The 22,232-nt window shown below is 35.8% G+C and overlaps 1 protein-coding gene across 3 annotated transcripts in view; it reads left to right on the top strand.

Annotated features, from left to right (window-relative positions):
• FAF2 (Fas associated factor family member 2) overlaps nt 1-22,232 on the top strand; it is a 104,491-nt gene that overhangs the window by 56,866 nt on the left and 25,393 nt on the right. For all 3 annotated transcript variants that reach the window (XM_074212329.1, XM_074212327.1, XM_074212328.1), the window contains exons 5-10: nt 2,413-2,551; nt 4,364-4,449; nt 4,556-4,647; nt 8,877-9,054; nt 10,097-10,268; nt 14,385-14,528. In XM_074212329.1, the coding sequence (XP_074068430.1) occupies nt 2,413-2,551; nt 4,364-4,449; nt 4,556-4,647; nt 8,877-9,054; nt 10,097-10,268; nt 14,385-14,528 (811 nt within the window). The remainder of the gene's footprint in view (nt 1-2,412; nt 2,552-4,363; nt 4,450-4,555; nt 4,648-8,876; nt 9,055-10,096; nt 10,269-14,384; nt 14,529-22,232) is intronic.

Here is a 22,232-nt window from a genome sequence, read left to right as displayed (position 1 = left end):
ATGTAGATGGCATTTTCCATCACAGATCTCTCAGGATTGTGCTTGATCACTGAACTGCTGAGAAAAACTGAGTTCATCCTAGTTGATCATCTTACAAAGTTGCTGTTAATGTGTAAAATGTTCTCCTAATTCTGCTCGCTTCACTCAGTATCACTTCATGCAAATCTTTCCAGGCTTTTCTGAATTCTACCTGTTCTTGATATACAGAACAATGTCCATTATATTCATATAATTTGTTCAGCCATTTCTTAGTTGATGGGTAGCCCCTCAATTTCCAATTCTTTGCCACAACAAAAAGAGCTGCTATAAATATTGTATGCAAAAAAATTTAGGGTGCATGTGTATAATTATATGTTTTTGGATAAATTGTTTAAATTGATTTTGCATATAATTTTTTGGGGGGTTTTTTGCATATAATTTTTAAAAACCACTTGCATCATCTTTTCTCTATCATCTCAATCACTCTCCATTACAGTTTCTATGACCAACCCTCAAACCACTTCAGTAGTTCATCTAACTATATTCATCTAGGTTCAGATAATATTCTGTTGCACTCTTCCTTAGACTGTCATATACCCTGGGCTATTTCTTGTGTCTCTCACCCATACCCTGAATTATGTCACAAAGACAAAACCTTATGAAAGAATCTGAACTGAGTGCAGAGCAAATAAGCTTTTATCAAGAAAGAAACTGAGGATGACTACCTGAGGTTTAGGGTGTAACACAACCCATCTTTTAGTTAGTAAGTAACAGTACACAGATTTTTTTAAGCTGAAAGGAGCTTTCAACCAGGAACTGTCAGCTCACTCAGTTCCTTATTTATCTGATGCCACAAGAAAGGAATTTCCTTGTTTCAAGGTCACACAGGCTAATATAGCTCTTAACTCAATATATATATATATATATATATATATATATATATATATATACACACACACATATATGTTTATATAAATAAATACACATACACATATGGACACACATACATATGCTTTTTGGCTTCTTGCTAGCTCCCGTGGCAATGATATTTTCACACTTTCTTGCTGCCATCCTTGTTTTTTGATAATTATTTTTCTTATCAGGAAATCAGCAGTTCCTATCACTTTAATTGATTGAAAACTATTGTGAATTGAACTATTTATCATAGTCTCTAAGGTGGAATTGATTTTATAACCTCTTTGACAAGTGGTCAAGAAGACTGCATTAATTTATATCCATTTTTAGAAAAGTTATCATTGTTAAATATTCTGATTTATAGAAATTTATAGGATGAATATTAAAAATTTTATTATCTAAACAATTTTGAATTTTATTTGACCTCCTGACTTCTCTATCCCTGACCCATTGGGTTCTGTTGACGTTTAGGAAAAAAGTTGTAAATACACGTATTCCTTATAGAGTTTGATATTTTAGAAAGGAATTGCAACCATGACAGTGTGGTTCGATAGAAAGCAACTCAGATTCAGTCAGATGACTAGGGCTGAGTTTTAATTATGTGGCTCACCAGGCATGTGGCCTTGGGCAGGTGACTTCACCTTTCTTGGCCTAGGTTACTTCTGCTCTAAGGTGGAGATGATAAACTCACACTGACCACTTCCTAGGATTGTTGTAAGGAAACTTTAAAGTGCTACATAGATGTGAGTAGTTGTTTACATTATAAATCTCTTTCCTTATTTCTTCTTCCTCTGTGTACTGTCAAAGACACTATTTCTACTTCTTAAAGGAGTAAACTAAGGAGTAATTGAAAACTACAGTTGGAAGTTGATACTACTGATTTGAAATTCAAATCACTCATTTGACTGGATTGGATAATGTGTATGTACCTCCATCATAAATGCTTACATATGTATACACTGAAAACCTTTACAGACCAGAAGAAAGGAAGTACTGGGAAAAGAGTTGGGGTAAAGAGAAATGAACACTTTTTTGTTCTCCCAGTCCAGCATTGCTTTATCTTATTATGTCTTTTTCCTTTTTCTTAACCAGTTCTTATAAACTGTCTTATTCTACTACCATCATTACGTTTACTCCTGGGATTCTGATTTTTCAGGGTCTAATCATACTAGGTTTAGAATTTGTGATTCTAATTAGATTCTTTGAAAGGGATAGGGAAATTTACACTTTTAGTAGCTGCAGATATTATGATTTTAGGTCCTATGACTGTGTGTGGGGGGCAGCCAGGTGGCTCAGTGGATAAAGTATAGACCCTGGAGTCAGGAAGACTTGAGTTCAAATATGGCCTCATATACTTATTTAGCTGTGTGACTCTGGCCAAGTCACTTAACCCCATTGCCTTACAAAAACAAAAACAAAATGACTCTGTGGACTGATTGACAATATCTTTTGTTTAAACTGACTGTCTTACAAAATTAAATAAATGGATTTCATGTGATATAGAACCTTCCTCCCTAGGTTTGCGCTTCGTTTTATACGCCCTGACCCTCGAAGTCGTGTAACTGACCCTGTTGGGGACATTGTTTCATTTATGCATTTATTTGAAGAGAAATATGGGAGGACACATCCTGTCTTCTACCAGGGAACATACAGCCAGGTCAGTGGTAAAGATGAACAGAAACTACTTTATTGATGTGAATTTATTATTGGAGAAAAATTACAGAGCTTCCTTTTTTTGTTTGTTGATTCATTTTGAGTGTGGTTTAGATCACACATCTGATCATACCTTAATTAGCTATGTGAATGTTTTAGAAATTTAGATTCCTCAGCAGAAAAACTGTTATCCCCATTACACTGGACAGAATTCATACATTTTGGCATCTTTATACTTTGAAATAACTCAAGAATTAAGCTTTATTACAAGTCAAAGTAGGGTGAGCACACTACACTACCTCCCCGCCCCCTCAAAAAGATTTAAGGTCTCAATTATCTTCCCCAACCTCTACCTCACTGTCCATTGTTGCAAATATCCATCCAGTTGCCAAATCTTGCCATTTTCTATTTGCATAACTTATCTGGCATCCAGTCTTTTTTCTCAGACTCAGATAGTTCAGATCTTGAGTACTTGCCCTGTGGAAAATTGCAAAATACTCCTAATTGATTCTTTGTTTCTAGTCTCTTTCCACTCTAATTCATTCTCTGATATACTTGCCAAAGTGATTGTCCTTAAGCACAGTTTTAACCTTCTCAGTAAAGTCCAATGACTCCCATTTGCTTGGATAAAATGTAGACTCTCTGACTTTTAAAGACTTTTACGACCTGGTCCCAATCTTTCTTTCTTGCTTTTCCACACTATTCAGTTCAGCCGAATTGTCTTTCTCTCTGTTCTCATGTGTAGTGTTTCATCATTTGTCTCGACTTGAACAGGCTTCCCATGCTTAGAATGTACTTTTTTCTCACCTGTTAGAGAATCTCCAGAGAATCTCCCTCATTTCCTTAAGCAATTTGAGAGCAGGAATCTACTTCCCTTCTCTCCATTTCTCGCCTTCCCTCCAAGACACTCTTTCTCTTTCTCCCCCCCATCCCTTCCTCCCTCTCTGATCTCTTGTCATTTTATCTCCAGTGCTTAGCTCAGTAGTGTGCATTTAACATTGATTTTTTTTTTGCTGTAGTAAAACTTTAAATTTGGGGTCAAAAGATTAGAGTTCATATCCCCAGTCTACTTAATAATTTTCTAACCCTAGAAAAGTTACTATACCTTATTGGCCCTCAGTTCCCTGATCTCCAAGATGATGGAACTGAACTAGTTTTTCTTTAATGTTCCTTCCAACTTTAAACCAAAGTAAGTAAGTATTCCTGCTACATTTGGAAAGGATTAGAAGAAAACCACCACTCTGAGAGAAGAAAGGTTTGTCTGTACTTTGTAATTCATGATTCCTTTAGTCCCTGAGTATTTGAAGGGGAAAAATACCTTCTTTTCCTCTTTTTTTCTCCTCCACATTCTCTTATATTTTCACTATTTGCTGCTGTCATTATCATTCTTGATTGTACTTTTTTCCTTCTCTTAATAGCATTACCAATATATCTTGTTTGTTTGTACATAGTTGTTTTATTGCCTTTCTTCACCCATCTCCCTCCTCCTTGAATTAGAATGTGAGCTTCAACAGGATAGAAGCTGCTTTTGCCTTTCTTTGTATCTTCAGCATTTACCACAGTGTCTGGTACAAAGTTCGTGCTTGTTGACTTGACTTTTTGAGAACTCTATTAGCCTTTTTTTGCTTTTGTGTTCTTGATACTTAAGTGGCTTTTCTCATTGAGGAACATTAAAAATTCATTCAGGAAGCAACAAAGCATAAGAAGTAGAGGTGTGTATTTAGTTGGGATTTTTTTAAGGGTTATAAAAGTAGATTATTCTTTCTAGGTTTTTTTTAATTCCCTATTTTTATTAGTTCTTCTCTGTTTCACAAAGGCACTAAATGATGCCAAGAGAGAACTTCGATTTCTATTGGTCTATCTTCATGGTGATGATCATCAAGATTCTGATGAATTTTGTCGGTAAGTAAAAAAATTTCTTTCTTACTATTTTCTATTCCCTTAGTTTTTTAATTTTACTATCATGTCAGTCAATATGTTCTCATATTTGTGTCTTCCCTTCCAACAGCAATACTCTTTGTTCCCCTGATGTTGTTTCGCTTATAAACAATAGGATGCTCTTTTGGGCATGTTCCACAAACAAACCTGAGGGATACAGGGGTAAGTTGCTCATCTTGCTTTGTCTCATTTGCTTCATTGAGCCTCTCAAACATCTTCCTTTGATATTGTCATGAATAGATAGTGAAGAAGGTAATCATACAAGTAACATTCATTATTGGAGGGGTCTTTTTTGCTTTTGTTTCCCCAGCATAAAATTATATCTTTCAGTCTGTCCTTTGTCTTAGTGAACTATCACAGCAGATTTTACTCTCTTCACCAGCTACTCTTAACAATATATTGTGTTTTAAAGTAACCTGAGGGGGCAGCTAGGTAGTGCAGTGGATAAAGCACCAGCCCTGAAGTCAGGAGGACCCGAGTCCAAATTTGGCCTCAGATATTTGACATTTACTATCTGAGTGACTTTGAACAAGACTCTCAAGCCCATTGCCCTCACCAAAATAAATAAATAAATGAACTAATTAATTAATCTGAATACCTTGAGAGCTCATTCATTAGGGATATTTACAAGAGGGACTCTTAGTCTGAGGTGGTCTTAGAATTCAGCTCAGCTTTAAAAAGGTTGAAGAAAAATTAAGTTACTTTCAGGCATTCCTCTTGTGAACAACATAGTCTACAACAATGCATTTAATATGACTTTTATGGTCTAGTTTTCTTATATTTTTGATCCCTTACATCTGGTTTCTTAATTACTTAATAAATCCTATATGAATTGGCTCTCTTTTGGCTTCAAAAGGCCCAAGAGAACAAAGCTGGATCTAAGGAACTGAGTAAAAAACCCTGTCACTAAATCAGATCATAATTTTTTCCCCCTAAATCAAATAAACAAATACAGCTAAAATTCTTATTACGATTAGAATCTTGACTCTTTGAAAACTGTTACACTTCTTTAGAGGCAAAGTAGCCCCTGAGCAGCCAACAGAAAAAATTACAAAGATTGGAGCCAATATTCCATAGCTGATTGATCAACTATGGTCAAGAAAGAGTACAATGATGAACTTTGGTGTTCATAGAAAATTTGAGAAGTATGGAACAAGTAACAAATATAGGAAAGCAGATTTTTAAAGGAAAAAGAACAGTCAAAACCACCAGATGCTCTGAAAGTAGTAAGGAAAAGAGTTAGCAGTGGAGAAGCAGACGGTTGAATAACTTATCAGGAATGACAGACACCACCTGTTGTTTCTCATTATTGAAATCCTTGAAAACATGGAGTAGCACTAGTGTTTCTGTGTAAGGAATAACTAGCTAACTGTACTTCATGTGAAGGCATAAGAAATCTCTCTAGTGACAAAAAACTATTATACTACATAGCACTAAATCTTATATTAACTGACATAAGCAGTAGCAACAGGCATCAAGACATTCTTCAATATAAATTCCAATCTATTTTAGTAAAAATATATGAAGATTAAAAAAATCATAAAAGTGAAAATGTATGCTACTGTATGATTTGATAAGGGGAAATATTGGTAATGCTGGCAGATCAGTACAGAAAAGACAGCTGTTGAAATTCTTTCTGGCTTTCCCAAAATGCCATGTAATTCACATACCTAAATTAAAGACCCAGATCACATTCTAAATGAATGGTTCTCAGTAAATTGTTCTTTGATTGTTCTTATTTCTGCTGTGATACTTCTCAAAAATATGTAGTTTCATAGTCATAGCATTGACCATACTCGATATATTTTCAGGTTGTGTTTTTGGCATGTCAAACTAAGACACTGTTAAGATATTCATTGTTACACAGGTGTCAAATCACGGTGCTATAGAATAATTAATAGAACTTTTCCATAGTATTTGATATTCAGTACAGTTTTTCCATTAATAAGTCAGGTCAGTTTGATAATGTTTGCTAATTTCTATTCAGACTGGTGCAAAGGAAATCATTTCTTCTTTGTTTAAAGAGAATAATAACAGGTTGTTCTTAAAAAGGTGCTGATACACAAATTCCCATAAAATAAAACATTTGCCATTTGGAAAATGTTATTTTCCTATAGATTTCAGAGATGTCAAAAGTTTATTAATATTACAAGCTACAATGAATGGATGGGTGAAATAATTTTTCTTCTGACTGATTTTTTTCATCTAACAACTATTTATTAAACTCCTATATGTAAGGTACTGTGCTTTACTGTTCCTGAGAGATTGTATTAGAATTCTAGTAATGCCTAATGAAAACAAAATTGCTCCATTGCTAAACAGCAATGGTGATTACCCTGAGCAAGCAGGACTAGTTTCTTAATATAATTTTTAGTGATATTTTTTTTCCTACATTGTTGTTTCACTGATTCAACCTCTGGACCAAGTGTTTATTATAAGATATTTTTACAGAAGAGATTTCATGAGAATATTGAAGTATTTTGCTAATACTATGTCATTATAAAGATATAAAAAGTGGAGTGTACTACCATAATGGATCAACTTTCTTATGAAAATCTCTTCTATAATTACATTTCAAAAAAGACAGAGTGGTGGCTAGAGCACTGGCTCTGGAATCAGGAGTACCTGAGTTCAAATGTGACCTCAGACACTTAATAATTACCTAGCTGTGTGGCCTTGGGCAAGCCACTTAACCCTATTTGCCTTGCAAAAAAACAAAACAAAACAAAAACAGTAGCATAGTGGATAGAGAGCTAATTTTGGAAGAACTGAATTCAAATGTCCACCTCTCATGAGTTATGCCTGAGTAATCTGGGCAGGTTAGTTAACCTCTAGACAGTTCTCTAAGTTTCAGAGAAGGTATTGCATCTGCATTAGTAGAGGGAATTTCCTCCTCTAGAGTTTTCAGCATTGAAGAAATTACTATTCCAGAAAATGTAAATAACATTTCAAATACTGACCAATTTGTCCCATAGGTTGAATCAGTAATGCAGTTTGTGATGTTGCAAGTACCTGGAATTCCACTGAACTCTAAACATTAAGCATTAAGGAGCACTTATATTCTTCATACCCTATGAACAAATTTAGTGCTAATAGAGATAGAAGAGTGGGTACAACCTGACAAGGAGGGCAGCTAAGTCTTTTGTAAGAGAGATACAGCAATCATATAGTTCAAATGGTGCTGCCAAGTCAAACACATGTTGACATGTAGAAAGAATAGAGCTATAGGAGTCTCCATGGAGATCTGGGCTCTAATGCTAGTTACATTCATTTACTATCTATTTGACTTTTAAGTAGTTCTCTCCCAAACTTTTTGTGTTTTAAATTTCTCATTTATCAAATAGGGCATGGTTCCTTTCCCCATTAGCTCACTCCTATGATTGTTGTAAGAATGAAATGAGATTATAGTTAGGAATATGTTCAAAATTCAAAATCACTGAGGTGTGAGAATATTAATGGTGTTTCTAGTAAGTAATGAGAGAGATCCTTTGTTCCAGAGAATGGATTGTTGTCTATGACTGGTTGTAATTGAATTACTGTAGTGCTGTCATAGGTCCTTCAGCCATGGTGTGGAAAAAAAGTGTTATTAGACAGAATCCATTTATAAGTATGATATTTTGAGGAAAGGTATTTTATAAATTTATAGTTTTTTATTTTTATTTTTTTGCTAAAGCTCTTTCATTAAACAGAACCTATAGCCTGAAGACTGTTCTTTTGGCCGTTTATTTTGCTTGTTCTGAAATTTAAATATTTACACATATCTGGATCCCTGCCTGGGATATTGAACTTATCAGGATCTACAGAACACAGAACTATTGCTTTGTAATCTGTAAGACTTCTTTCCTAATTGAGCAGAAATCACCATTAATTAAACAGTGGTACCATCAATTATCTGAGGAGAACTAAGCAAAGAAATTTCATCAAGATTTTGCTTTAAGGGGCAGCTAGGTGGTGCAGTGGATAGAGCACCAGCCTGGAGTCAGGAGGACCTGAGTTCAAAGCAGGCCTCAGACACTTAATAATTGTGTAGCTGTGTAGCCTTGGACAAGTCACTTAACCCCACTGCCTTGCAAAAAAAAAAACAACCCACCAAAAAAAAGATTTTGCTTTAAGTTGTATGGGAGCAAAGTTCTTAAGAGCTTGGATGAAATGCTGTACCTCAAAGTTAATTATTTGCTGGTTTGTTTATTTCACAGTGGTCCTGGTTAGACTTAAGTTCTAGCTTCTGCTCCAGTAGCTATGTAACTTTGAGGAAGAGACTGAATTTGTCTGAGCCTCACATTCCTCATCTATAAAATAAATTCTACCCTACCTGTCTCAGAGTTGAGGATTAAATAATACTTCTGGCGATATTTTGAAAATCATGTTCTGCTCTCTTTGGTTTTCTCCAGTGTCCCAGGCTTTGCGAGAGAATACATATCCATTCCTAGCTATGATCATGTTGAAAGATCGGAGAATGACTGTGGTTGGCCGGTTAGAAGGTCTTATTCAACCTGATGATCTCATTAACCAACTGACATTTATCATGGATGCAAACCAGACATACCTGGTTTCTGAACGCTTGGAGAGGTACTAATTAACCCCATGTGGGCTAACTATCATAGGGATCCTGTTGGGCCACAAAAATATATGGCAAATGTTGACTTCTATTGAAATATTTGAATACTCTTTCTACTTTCTCTCCATAGATTAATACTGAACAGTTTTTTGTTTTGTCTTATTTTCCCCTTGTTGAATATATGGTCCTTTAGGGCATTTTTGTCTTTATATTCCTGCCTTGTTATAGTGCTTGGCATAGGAGGCTTGTAAATAAAATGACTGGTGTTTGACCATAATCAGTGTTCTTGATTTACATAGTGGCATTGAAATATTCTTTTTTAAAGAAGTTTTGACCAAAGACTATTACCTTTAATTTAGAAAAAATACCCTTATCTTTTTATGTAATTTTGCTATCTCTTATACTTTATTTTTCTTCCTTAAGGATATGATTTCTAGCTGTGTAGCCACTTAACCCTTTTGCCTTGCAAAAAAAAAGAATATGATTTCTCTCTCATCACATTCAACTTAGATCAATGTATACCATAGAAACAAGGTGAAGACTAAGAGACTATCTTCTGTGGGGTTGTGGGTAGGAAGCAAGATTAGGGGAAAAATTGTAAAACTCAAATAAAATCTTTCTTGAATGAAAAAAAAAACTTGGAAGGGAAAAAATGTTTTGAAAACATATTCTTATGGAGATTATTGTTTTTCTCTATCTCAGTGTTCCCTATGTTTAGAATATAGATTTTTCCTCAATTACCCCTCACTTCCTTAGATACAGCTCAGAAATCTACTTGTTCATCTTATCCCCTCACTAGCTACTACTGCCTTGCTTTTACAGCGCTTCTGCTCAGCTATTTTGTATTGACAAACTTTACATTTTATGCTGTATGTGTATGCATGCACACACATACAGATATATGCATTTGTTGACTCCCTATTAAAATGCAAGTTTCTTGGAAGTTGAGATTGCTTGATTTTCTTTTCTCATACCCCTGTCTCTTAGCCTATTGTAGGCACTGATGGAGTGCTGTTGCATTGATTGACTAAATGCCTTTTTGCTTCTCTGCAGGGAAGAGAGAAACCAGACCCAGGTGCTGAGGCAGCAACAAGATGAAGCCTACTTGGCCTCCCTTCGGGCTGACCAGGAGAAAGAACGGAAAAAACAAGAGGAGCGTGAGCGGAAGCGACAAAAGGAGGAAGAAGTACAACAGCAGAAAATGGCGGAAGAGAGACGGCGACGGGTATGGAACCTTTGTCCTCATTTTCCACCATTATAGTATAATACAACTGAAACATTGTGATTTTATCAGTGTTGGTACTACCTTCAAATCTTAAATGAGTTCATCAGTTGCTGTGGCAGAAAAATTTCATCTTCTAGTGGTAAATCTTTTAGTGATAAGCAGGTCCTCATTAGACCAATACAAGGCTCTGGGCCTGTGAAACTCAATCTATTTGATATAGTGCCTGCCAGTACTTAAACAGGATATCTGATAAATGTCTTAAATTCAGTGTGTTCAAAACAGAACTCATTAATTTTCCCCTGAACCTTCTCCTTTATATTCCCCATTACTACTAGGAGCAATACCAATCCTTCCAGTTCTTCAGGCTCACAACTTAGGAGTCTTCCTGAATTCCTCACTATCTCTCACCTCCATGTGCAAGCTGGCCTGTTGTTAGCACCTTTGGAAACTCTGATATCCCCCTTTCTCCTCTGAAACTGCCAACTATTAGGACAAGCCCTTATAAGCCCAGGATTGGATTATACTGGTGGGTCTGCCTCCTTAAATTCACTCTCTGCTCCAGTCCATTCCCCATTCAGCCTCTAAAGTGATTTTCCTAAAACACAAATCTAGCCATGCCACTTTTCTATTCATTAAACTCCACAGTAAGGCAAGCAATGATAGCTGTACTCTCATTTCTTGCTCGGAGTCATTTGCTTTCTATTTAACAGTGAAGAAAACTGGAAAAAATCCTGTGTTTTTAGCCAAAATCTTTTGAGGCAGTTTATTGATAAACAAGAATTTGTGCTTGCAGAGAAGTTTAAACTCACAAAGGTTCCTTAATTAGAATTCTTTATGACCCAAGGAATGTTCTTTCTTTTTTTCCAAATTCAGTTTTAGGAAGGAATTTCTATTCTAAATTCTCTCCATCCTCTCCCCTCCATCTCTTCCTCCTCTACTCCCTCAAAGAACAGAAAGACAAAGCCCATTGCAAATATGTGTAGTTATGCAAAAAAAAAAATCCCTACATGTTCAAAACATTTTTTTTTTAAAAAAGAAGGATATCTGCTTCAGTTGTCACACTGAAGTCTTCTCTTTCGAGGTGGATAGTATATTTAATCATAGTCCTTTGGAACTGTGTTTGGTCTTTTTTTTCATCAGTTAATGTGACTGTTACTGTATAAATTGCTCTCTTGTTTCTGCTCACTTCATTATATAAGTTCACATAAGTCTTCCTGGATTTTTCTGGAACCATAGCCTTCATTGTTTCTTACAGCATAGTACTCTTCTCATTAGTAAGCATTCTAAATGCTTACTATATGCCAGGCACTATGCTAAATGCTGAGGATTCATAAAGGGACAAAAGATAGCCCCTTTCTCAAGAAGCTTACAATCTAATGGAAGAGACAACATAAATACATACAAAACAAGCTGTATACAGAATAAATAGGAAATAATTAACATAGGGATGTCACTAGGATTGGGAGGGATTAGGGAAAGCTTCCTGTAAAGCATTCCTGTAAAAGAATGATTATAGTTGGGTTTTAAAAGGAAGCCAGGGAAGTCAGTATTTGCAGCAAAAGAAGAGCATTCTATTTTTACAGTAATCCAGGTTTAAGATGAAGAGGGCCACCTCTTTAGAGGAGAAAAGTGAGGTACCTACAAGAGATTTTGCAATGGTAAAATCTGCTGACCTTGGCAACAGTTTAATTATAGGAGGTGAGAGATAATGCAGAATCTAAAATGACTCCTAGATTTTGAGCCTAAAAGGACTGGTAGGATGGTGTTGCCTTTTACAGTAATAGGAAAGGTAGGAGGCAGGGTTTAGAGGGAAATATAATGAGTTCAAAATGTCTGCTGAATATCTAGTTCAAGATGCCTAAAAGACATTTTGAGATTGGAGGCTAGTAGAGAGTTTGGGGTTGTGATGAATGAGAAGTTTGAGAGACATGATTTCTGGGTTATTAACAATCATTTTATTAGTTATGACTAGTAAATAAATAATAAAAGGATGGTCATTTGAGTTTTTCTTGTAAAGCAAAGACAAATCATGGGGTTTGCTCATACTTAACATATTCTTGGAGGAAGAAATCAACTTTTTTTTTTTTTTTTTTTTTTAGGTTTTTGCAAGGCAAATGGGGTTAAGTGGCTTGCCCAAGGCCACACAGCTAGGTAATTATTAACTGTCTGAGACCAGATTTGAATCCAGGTACTCCTGACTCCAAGGCCAGTGCTTTATTCACTATGCCACCTAGCCGCCCCAGAAATCAACTCTTGATTGGTAACAGTGAATTTTATATTGACAGATGGGTCTATTCTAATAAGGGACTGGAGGAAGTAACTTGGATTATGTCTCTCCACCCAGACCACCACAGCCTTGGGTAATCTAGACAAAAGATCTCCACTCAATCCAAGTTTGAAAATATTCATCATTGAGTAGAGGCAGCAACTACAATATGAAGTCAGAGGCACACAGCCAGTTCATTACATTCCTATGCTGTAATTTATTTAGCTATTTCCCAGTTGATGAACATCCCTTTATTTTCCAGTTCTTTATCAGGATGAAAAGAGCTGCTATAGATATTTTTACACAGGGAGTGTATTTTTTAAAATTTTGGGGGGGTGTAGTGGAATTTCTGGATCAGAGGTTATACACAATTTAATAGCTTTTTGGTCCAAGTTCCAAATTGTTTCCCAGAATAGTTGGTCTAGTTCACAGATCTGCCAAACTTCTATAAATACCTATTTTCTCATATCCCTTTCAGTATTTGACATTTCCTCTTTTTGTCATCTTAACTAATTTGATGTATGTGAGGTGGTCTCTCAAAGTTGTCTTAGTTTTCATTTTCATAAAATTGTTTTGGAGTATTTCTCATGTGACTGTCGATAGCTTGGATTTCTTTCTCCGAAAACTGTCTTATTCATTTACTTTCACTTTTACTTTGAGAATGATGCTTTCTTGTAAATTTGACTCGGTTCCCTAATATATATTAGAAATAAGGGGGTAGCTAGGTGGTGCAGTGGATAGAACCGCCGGCCTTGGACTCAGGAGTACTTAAGTTCAAATCCAGCCTCAGACACTTGTTAATTACCTAGCTGTGTGGCCTTGGGCAAGCCACTTAACCCCATTGCCTTGCAAAAAAAAAAACTCTTAAAAAAAAGAAATAAGAATCTGAGAAATTTTGTGTAAAGATTTTTTCCTCCAATTTTTTGCTTGTATTCTCATTTTAGCTGCATTGATTTTGTTTATGCAGAAAAAAATTAATTTTATGTAATCAAAACTTTTTTTTACCTCTTGTGATCCTCTGTCATTCTTGTATGATTTTGAATTCTTCTTCTAACCATCGATCCAACAGCTAATTTCTTCTTTTTTGTTTAACATGTCTAAATTGTATGCCTGTTTCCCCCTTATTTGGTATACGTTGTGAAATGTTTTTGGGTTAGGCCTGGTTTCTGCCAGGCTACTTTACAATTTTTCTAGCATTTTTTGTAAGCCCAGATATTCTTGTTAAACACTAGATTCCTGTGCTCACTTGTTTTTCTTTATTGTACCCATTCTGTTCCTTGATCAACTTTTCTATTTCTTACCCAGTACCAAATTGTTTTGATGGTTGTGCCTTTGTAGTAAAGTTTGAGATCAGATACTTTAAGACTTCCTTTCTGTGTCTCTCTCTGTCTCTCTCTCTCTGTCTGTCTGTCTCTCTCTCTCTCTCTCTCTCTCATATTTTTCTAGCATTTTTTGTAAACCCAGATATTCTTGTTAAACACTAGATTCCTGTGCTCACTTGTTTTTCTTTATTGTACCCATTCTGTTCCTTGATCAACTTTTCTATTTCTTACCCAGTACCAAATTGTTTTGATGGTTGTGCCTTTGTAGTAAAGTTTGAGATTAGATACTTTAAGACTTCCTTTCTCTGTCTCTCTCTGTCTCTCTCTGTCTCTCTCTCTCTCTCTCTCTCTCTCTCATTGATTCCCTTGATAGTCTTATCCTTTTGCTCCTTCAGATAACTTTTATAATTTTTCTCTAGTTCTAAAAAGTTAGTCCTCTAGTAGTTTGAATGGGTATGGCACTGAAAAAGTCAGTAAACTTTGAATGACCTTTCATTAAGGACTAACCTTTGCCTTTTTTCTTCCCAGAATCTACAGGAGGAGAAGGAACGAAAGTCAGAATGCCTGCCACCTGAGCCACCTCCTGATGATCCTGAAAGTGTGAAGATCATTTTCAAGTTACCCAATGATTCCAGAGTAGAGAGACGATTCCATTTTACACAATCTCTAACAGTAAGGACCAGCAGGGCATTTTTGGACTATAAAATTTGGGATATGGATTTGAAAAATCTTTATAAATATTCAAGGTAATAGAATTGTTTGGGGATATTGTATTGGATATGGTCACAGTCAAGAATCTCTGGCAGTAACATTGTAAAGGCTATTAGAATCATGCACAGAGTTGAAACATGGTAAAAATACCTTTTTCCTAACATTTTCCAAAGGGCTTTAGTTGGCCTGACTAGAACCAGTATCAAAAAGAAAGTTTTAGAGTACCTTAGTGAACTTTTGAGAGTGTTTCCTCTTAACTGTGAATGTTCCCCTCATACAATGAAATCTTCTAGTCTTTTCAGTTTTGTTTCTTTTGGTGAGGGTTGTTTTATTTCTAGAATTGGTGACTTAATTTTATCTGACTTTAGTGCTGGGGTAGAGAAAATCCTTTTGGCCACAACTAACTACAGATTAAGAATAATCTTTACATCTTTCTTCCTTTTCTCTCTTTTTCCTTGAATTCATTATATTTTTAATAATATTTTATTTTTTCCAATTATCTGCGAAAATAATTTTCAGTATTCATTTTTTGGTAAGATTTTTGAGTTTCACACTTTCCTACCTCCTCCCTAAGATAATGTCTAGAAAGAACTTTTTAAGTACTTTTGATCTTTATAATTGTTTTGATAATGTTTTTGTTTTTATATCACATCTATTTCTGAATATATCCCTTCTCCCACTCCTACTCAGCAGCAGTTTTAAAAAGAGAGAAAAATAGTTCATTAAAACTAACATATCAACTGGGCATATCTATAGTGGCAGTGAAGGAGAGGTAAGTGGATTCAAAAGGTATTATTATTATTATTATTTTTTTTTTGCAAGGCAAACGGGGTTAAGTGGCACATCTAGGTAATTAGTAAGTGTCTGAGACCAGATTTGAACCCAGGTACTCCTGACTCCGCGGCCAGTGCTTTATCCACTGCACCACCTAGCTGCCCCCAAAAGGTATTTTTTAATGAGAGATGGTTTGATGTAATTAAAAGAACTTTGGATATATGGAGCAAGAGGACCTGAGTTCAAATTTCATTCTGTTACCTGTGTGTCCTTGAGAAAGTAACAACTTACTGTGTTTTCATTTGTAAAATAAGGGGCACTGGACAAAATTATCACTGTCCCTTTCTATTTCTATATCCTTTGATCTTCAGCTGTCTACTTGAGAACAGTACAATGAAAAAAAAATTTATTAAAACATTTTCTGTATTAAGCACTAACTCTGCTAGATTCTGTACTAAGTGCTGGAAATATAAAGAAAATGCAAAAACAAAGTAAAAAGACCTTATTTGAGTCTTGAAGCTAGTGATTATTAGAGGTGAATTTGAGGAAGGTGAACATGGAATCAGGAAATAGAGAAATATTAATAGGTATATGGAAAGCAATAGGAGATTTGACAATTAGAAAGGTGAAAAGAAATAAGATTACAAAAAATCATTTGTCCTTGAAGTAATAGGGAACCTTTGAAGTTTAGTGAGCATAAGAAATTAACATAGTACCGTATTTTAGGGAAAAATCACCTTGGCAGCGGAGTTGAAGGAAGGATTGGAATGGGGAAACTTTTGAAGTGGGGACACCAATTAAAAGGCTAAGGCAACAGGAGGGGTGAATACCTGAACTAGAGTGATGACTTTGTTAGTGAAGAGAAGGGGATATATGCGAGAAATGCTGTAAAAAAACAAAATTATAAGATTTGGCTACTGATTAGGTGTTCTTTCTCACTCTTCTTCACTCATTTATCTAAAGTTTGGAACCTGGGATTCTGGAAGGGTGGTGGTGCCCTTATTAGTAATAGGGACATTCAGAGAGGGCAAGAGTTTTGGGGGAAAGGTAATAAGTTCTCTTTTAGACATGTTGAGTTTAAGATGCTTATAGGTCATCCAGTTTGAAATGTCCAATAGGGAGTTTATAATAAAGGACTAAACAATTCAGTATAGATATATAGTTCTGAAATTAAACTATGTAAAGGTAATGACTGAACCCATATGTTCTGACCAAATAAGAGTATAGAGAGAAGATAAAGCCCAGCCCAGAGCCTTGGATATTATGTGGAATGAATATACAGCCAAAAAAGCTGAGAAGGAATGTCCATACAGGTAGAGAATCTAGAGAAAGTAGAGTTGAGTAAATCCAACGAAGAGCAATTTTCTGTATGCTGTAGAAAGTTCAAGAAGGATGAGAATTAGGAAAAGACAATTTTATTGGACAGTAAAGAGATCATTGGTTACATTTGAAGAGAGCAGGTTATGGGGAATAATGAGGTTGATAAAACAGATTGCTAAATTCTGGAAGATAGAGCAGATTAAATAGAAGTATTAGTGATAGACTTCTTTTTTCAAAGAATTGAATTGAAAAGGCGAGGAAAGAGATACTGGATAATAATTAGTGGACATGTTAGCATTTTTTTAGGAAAGGTTTGTTTGTTTTTGTAAGGGAATTTGGAAGACTTGAGTAGATTTGAAGGTACCAGAGAAAGAACCAGTAGATTGATGAGGATAATGTTTGTCTTTGTCTCAAAAAAGACCTTGACATAGGGACAATGATGCCATGATAAGCAAATGAATTGGATTTGAGTGAGGGGATGCTGTGCTAAGTCACCAATCTCACTTTCTCCTTTAAAGACATCTGAGTTCAGTGGTCAAATATGGATCAGGATGTGGAAAAGTCCCTGGATGCCAGGCAGTTGGTGTTAAGTGCCCAAGGTCACACATCTAATAAGTGTCAAGTGTTTGAGACCATATTCAAGCTCAGGTTCTCCTGACTCTAGGTCTGGTGCACTATCTACTGTGCCACCTAGGTACCCTGCATTAACCTTGGATTCAAGAAGACCTGAGTTCAAATCTAGTCTCAGGCCCTTACTAGCTATGTGACCCTGGGCAAGTCACTTTTCCCCTGTTCTCCTCTTTAAAAAGAACTGGGAGTGGAGCCAAGATGGCAGCATGAAGGCAGGAATTCCCAGAAACTTGTTCCCCCCAAAAGCTGTCAGATTATGACTTTAGCCAAAATTTAGAGAGGCAGAACCCCCAGAAAGACCGAGTGATACAATTTCCAGTCCAAGAAAACATAGAAGTTCTGTGGGAAAGGTTTGTTTTACCAGAACCTGGGGGGGGGTTGGAAAAAACTGCTGTGAGTACAGCCCTAGCCACAGCCACAGCCACAGCCACAGCTACAGCACAGTCAGCCTGAGTACTTAGATCCCTGGAGGGTCCTGGTGGCAGAGGGAGCAGTTTCCAGACCTCTTGGACCCAGGATCATGGGGTAACAGCTTGAAGGGATGGTAAGAGAACTCTGCCTCACCAGAGTGAGTGTGGAGTGAGAGCCGGCCTCAGAGCAGGCCCACTGGGTGAGAACTTGCTCCCCCCACCCCGAAAGTACTCTGTCAGTCTTTACTTTGTTTCCATGTTGTACCTTGATCCAAATTGGGTGTGATGAGAGAGAAATCATATCCTTAAAGCAGAGAAGAGAAGTCTAAGGGGTAACAAGATCAGACAATAAGAACTGTTTTTTTCCTAAATTAAAGGGAATAGTCTTTGTACTTTGTTCAAACTTCACAGCTCCTTATCTGTATACAGATGGCATTCTCCTTTGCAGACAGCCCAAAATTGTTCCCGATTGTTGCACTGATGGAATGAGCAAGTCCTTCAAGTTTGAACATCACTCCCATGTTGCTGTTAGGGGGTACAGTGTTTTTCTGGTTCTGCTCATCTCACTCAGCATCAGTTCATGCAAATCCCTCCAGGTTTCCCTGAAATCCCATCCCTCCTGGTTTCTAATAGAACAACAGTGTTCTATGACATACATATACCACAGTTTGCTAAGCCATTCCCCAATTGAAGGACATTTACTAGATTTCCAATTCTTTGCCACCACAAACAGGGCTGCTATAAATATTTTTGTACAAGTAATGTTTTTACCCTTTTTCCTCATCTCTTCAGGGTATAGACCCAATAGTGGTATTGGCTGGGTCAAAGGGTATGCACATTTTTGTTGCCCTTTGGGCATAGTTCCAAATAGCTCTCCAGAAAGGTTGGATGAGTTCAGAGCTCCACCAACAGTGTAATAGTGTCCCAGATTTCCCACATCCCTTCCAACAATGATCATTATCCTTCCTGGTCATACTGGCCAATCTGAGAGGTGTGAGGTGGTACCTGAGAGAAGCTTTAATTTGCATTTGTCTAATAATTAATGATTTAGAACATTTTTTCATATGGCTATGGATTACTTTGATCTCCTCATCTGTAAATTGCCTTTGCATATCCTTTGACCATTTGTCAATTGGGGAATGGCTTTTTGTTTTAAAAATATGACTCAGTTCTCTGTATATTTTAGAAATGAGTCCTTTGTCAGAATCATTAGTTGTAAAGATTGTTTCCCAATTTACTGCATTTCTTTTGATCTTTGTTACAGTGGTTTTATCTGTGCAAAAGTTAATTTAATGTAATCAAAATCATCTAATTGGTTTTTGGTGATATTCTCCAACTCTTCCTTAGTCATAAACTGTTCCCCTTTCCATAGATCTGACAGGTAGACTAGTCCTTGATCTTCTAATTTGCTTATAGTATTGTTTTTTTATGTGTATGTCCTGTAACCATTTGGATCTTATCTTGGTAAAGGGTGTGAGGTGTTGGTGTAATCTAAGTTTCTTCCATACTAACTTCCAATTTTCCCAACAATTTTTATCAAAGAGGGAGTTTTTATCCCAATGGCTAGACTCTTTGGGTTTATCAAACAGCAGATTACTATAATCATCTCCTGCTTTTACACCTAGTCTATTCCACTGGTCCACCACTCTATTTCTTAGCCAATACCAAACAGTTTTCATGACTGATGATTTATAATATAACTTTAGATCGGGGAGGGCTAAGCCACCTTCTTTTGTACTTTTTTTCATTAACCTCCTGGCAATTCTTGACTTTATTTCTCCATATGAATTTACTTACAATTTTTTCTAACTCGTTAAAGTAATTTTTTGGAATTTTGATCGGTAGGGCACTAAACAGATAGTTTAGTTTTGGTAGAATTGTCATTTTTATTATATTAGCTCTACCTATCCATGAGCAGTTGATATTTGCCCAGTTATTTAAATCTGATTTAATTTGTGTGAGAAGTGTTTTATAATTGTTTTCAAAAAGATTCTGAGCCTGTCTTGGCAAATAGACTCCGAAGTATTTTATATTGTCTGAGGTTACTTTGAATGGGATTTCTCTTTCTAGCTCTTCCTGCTGTTTCTTACTAGACATATACAGAGAAGCTGAGGATTTATGAGGGTTTATTTTATAACCTGCAACTTTGCTAAAATTGCTAATTGTTTCCAGTAGTTTTTTGGATGATTTCTTGGGATTCTCTAGGTAGACCATCATGTCATCTGCAAAGAGTGAGAGTTTTGTCTCTTCCTTCCCAATTCTAATTCCTTCAATTTCTTTTTCTTCTCTAATTGCTGATGGTAACATTTCTAATACAATATTGAATAGTAGTGCTGATAACGGGCACCATTGTTTCATTCCTGATCTTATTAGGAATGCCTCTAGCCTCTCCCCATTGAATATAATGCTTGTTGATGGTTTTAAATAGATACTGCTAATTATTTTAAGCAACAGTCCATTTATTCTAACACTCTAGTGTTTTCAATAGGAATGGATGCTGTATTTTGTGAAAAGCTTTTTCAGCATCTATTGATATGATCATATGGTTTCTGATAGGTTTGTTGTTGATATAATTGAACATACTAACAGTTTTCCTAATATTGAACCAACCCTGCATTCCTGAAATAAATCCTACTTGATCATAATGTATTATCCTAGTGATGACTTGTAATCGTTTTGCTAAGATTTTATTTAAGATTTTTGCATCTATATTCATTAGGGAAATAGGTCTATAATTTTCTTTCTCTGTTTTAACTCTTCCTGGTTTAGGTAACAGTACCATATTGGTTTCATAGAAAGATTTAGGCAGAGTTGCATCTTTCCCTATTTTTCCAAAGAGTTTATATAGGATTGGAACCAATTGTTCCTTAAATGTTTGGTAGAATTCACTTGTGAATCCATCAGGCCCTTGAGATTTTTTTTTAGGGTGTTCAATAATGGCTTGTTGAATTTCTTTTTCTGAGATAGGGTTGTTTAGGTATTTAATCTCTTCTTCATTTAACCTGGGCAGCTTCTTGGCATAGAGTTGGGCAAAATAATTTCGAATTATTACTTTAATTTCCTCCTCATTGGTGGTGAGTTCACCTTTTTCATTTATGATACTAGCAATTTGGTTTTCTTCTTTCTTTTTTCCAATCAAATTGACCAGAGGTTTATTAAGTTTATTGATTTTTTCATAATACCAACTTTTGGTTTTATTTATTAATTCAGTAGTTTTTTTGCTTTTATTAATTTCTCCTTTAATTTTTAGAATTTCTAATTTGGTATTTAATTGGAGATTTTTGAGTTGTTCTTTCTCTAATTATTTTAGTTGCATGTTTATTTCATTGATTTCCTCTTTCTCCAATTCTTGTAAGCATTTAGAGCTTTAATATATCCCCTGAGAGTCGCTTTGAATTAATCCCATAGGTTTTGGTATGTTGTTTCATTATTATCATTTTCTAGGATAAAATGGTTAATTCTTTCTATAATTTGTTTTTTGGTCCACTCATTTTTTAAAATGAGATTATTCAGTTTTCAATTTGTTCTGGGTCTATATCTCCTTGGCCCAGTATTGCATATGACTTTTATTGCATTGTGATCTGAGAAAGATGTATTCACTATTTCTGCCTTTCTGTAGTTGATCATTAGGTTTTTATGTCCTAGTACATGGTCAATTTTTGTATAAGTTCCATGTACTGCAGAGAAAAAGGTATATTCCTTCCTATCCCCATTCATTTTCCTCCATAAGTCTACCATATCTAATTTTTCTAAAAATCTATTTACCTCCCTAATTTCTTTCTTGTTTGTTTTATGATTTGATTTATCTAGATCTGATCGCGAGAGGTTGAGGTCTCCCACTAGTAGAGTTTTGCTGTCTATGTCTTCCTGTAATTCTTTCAGCTTCTCCTCTAAGAATTTGGGTGTTGTCCCACTGGGTGCTTATATTGAACTGACTTTATTGTCTATGGTGCCTTTTAGGAGGATAAAGTTTCCTTCCTTATCTCTTTTAACACTATCTATTTTTGCTGCTGCTTTGTCCGAGATAAGGATTGCTACTCTTGCTTTTTTTACTTCAGCTGAAGCAAAATATATTTTGATTCAACCTTTTACCTTTACTCTATATGTATCTCTCTGCTTCAAATGAGTTTCTTGTAAGCAGCATATTGTAGGATTCTGGTTTTTAATCCACTCTGCTATTTGCTTACGTTTTAAGGTAGTGTTCATCCCATTCACATTCAAGGTTATGATTACTAATTCTTTATTGCCCTCTGTGCTATCTTCCCTCTGTTTGTATTTTCCCCCTTTCCCCCCCTTTAGCCATATTACCCAGTCTTTTGTTTCTGAAAACCACCCCCTTCAGTGTTTTTGCCCTCCTATATCACACCCTCCCCTTTCTTTCCCCTTTCCCTTTTTCCCTTCCCTTCCTTTTGTTATTTCCCCTTATTCCCCCCACTCCCCTTCCCTTTCTTTGTCCCCCCCTCCCCTTTTCCCCTTTTAATACTTGAAAGCTTAGATGTTTTATAAGTTAAATAAGTTTGTGTAGGTTGAC

The sequence above is a fragment of the Macrotis lagotis genome, chromosome 1 (assembly GCF_037893015.1).
Source record: "Macrotis lagotis isolate mMagLag1 chromosome 1, bilby.v1.9.chrom.fasta, whole genome shotgun sequence".
Classification (NCBI taxonomy): domain Eukaryota; kingdom Metazoa; phylum Chordata; class Mammalia; order Peramelemorphia; family Peramelidae; genus Macrotis; species Macrotis lagotis.
This window is presented reverse-complemented; position numbering and strand designations above follow the sequence as displayed.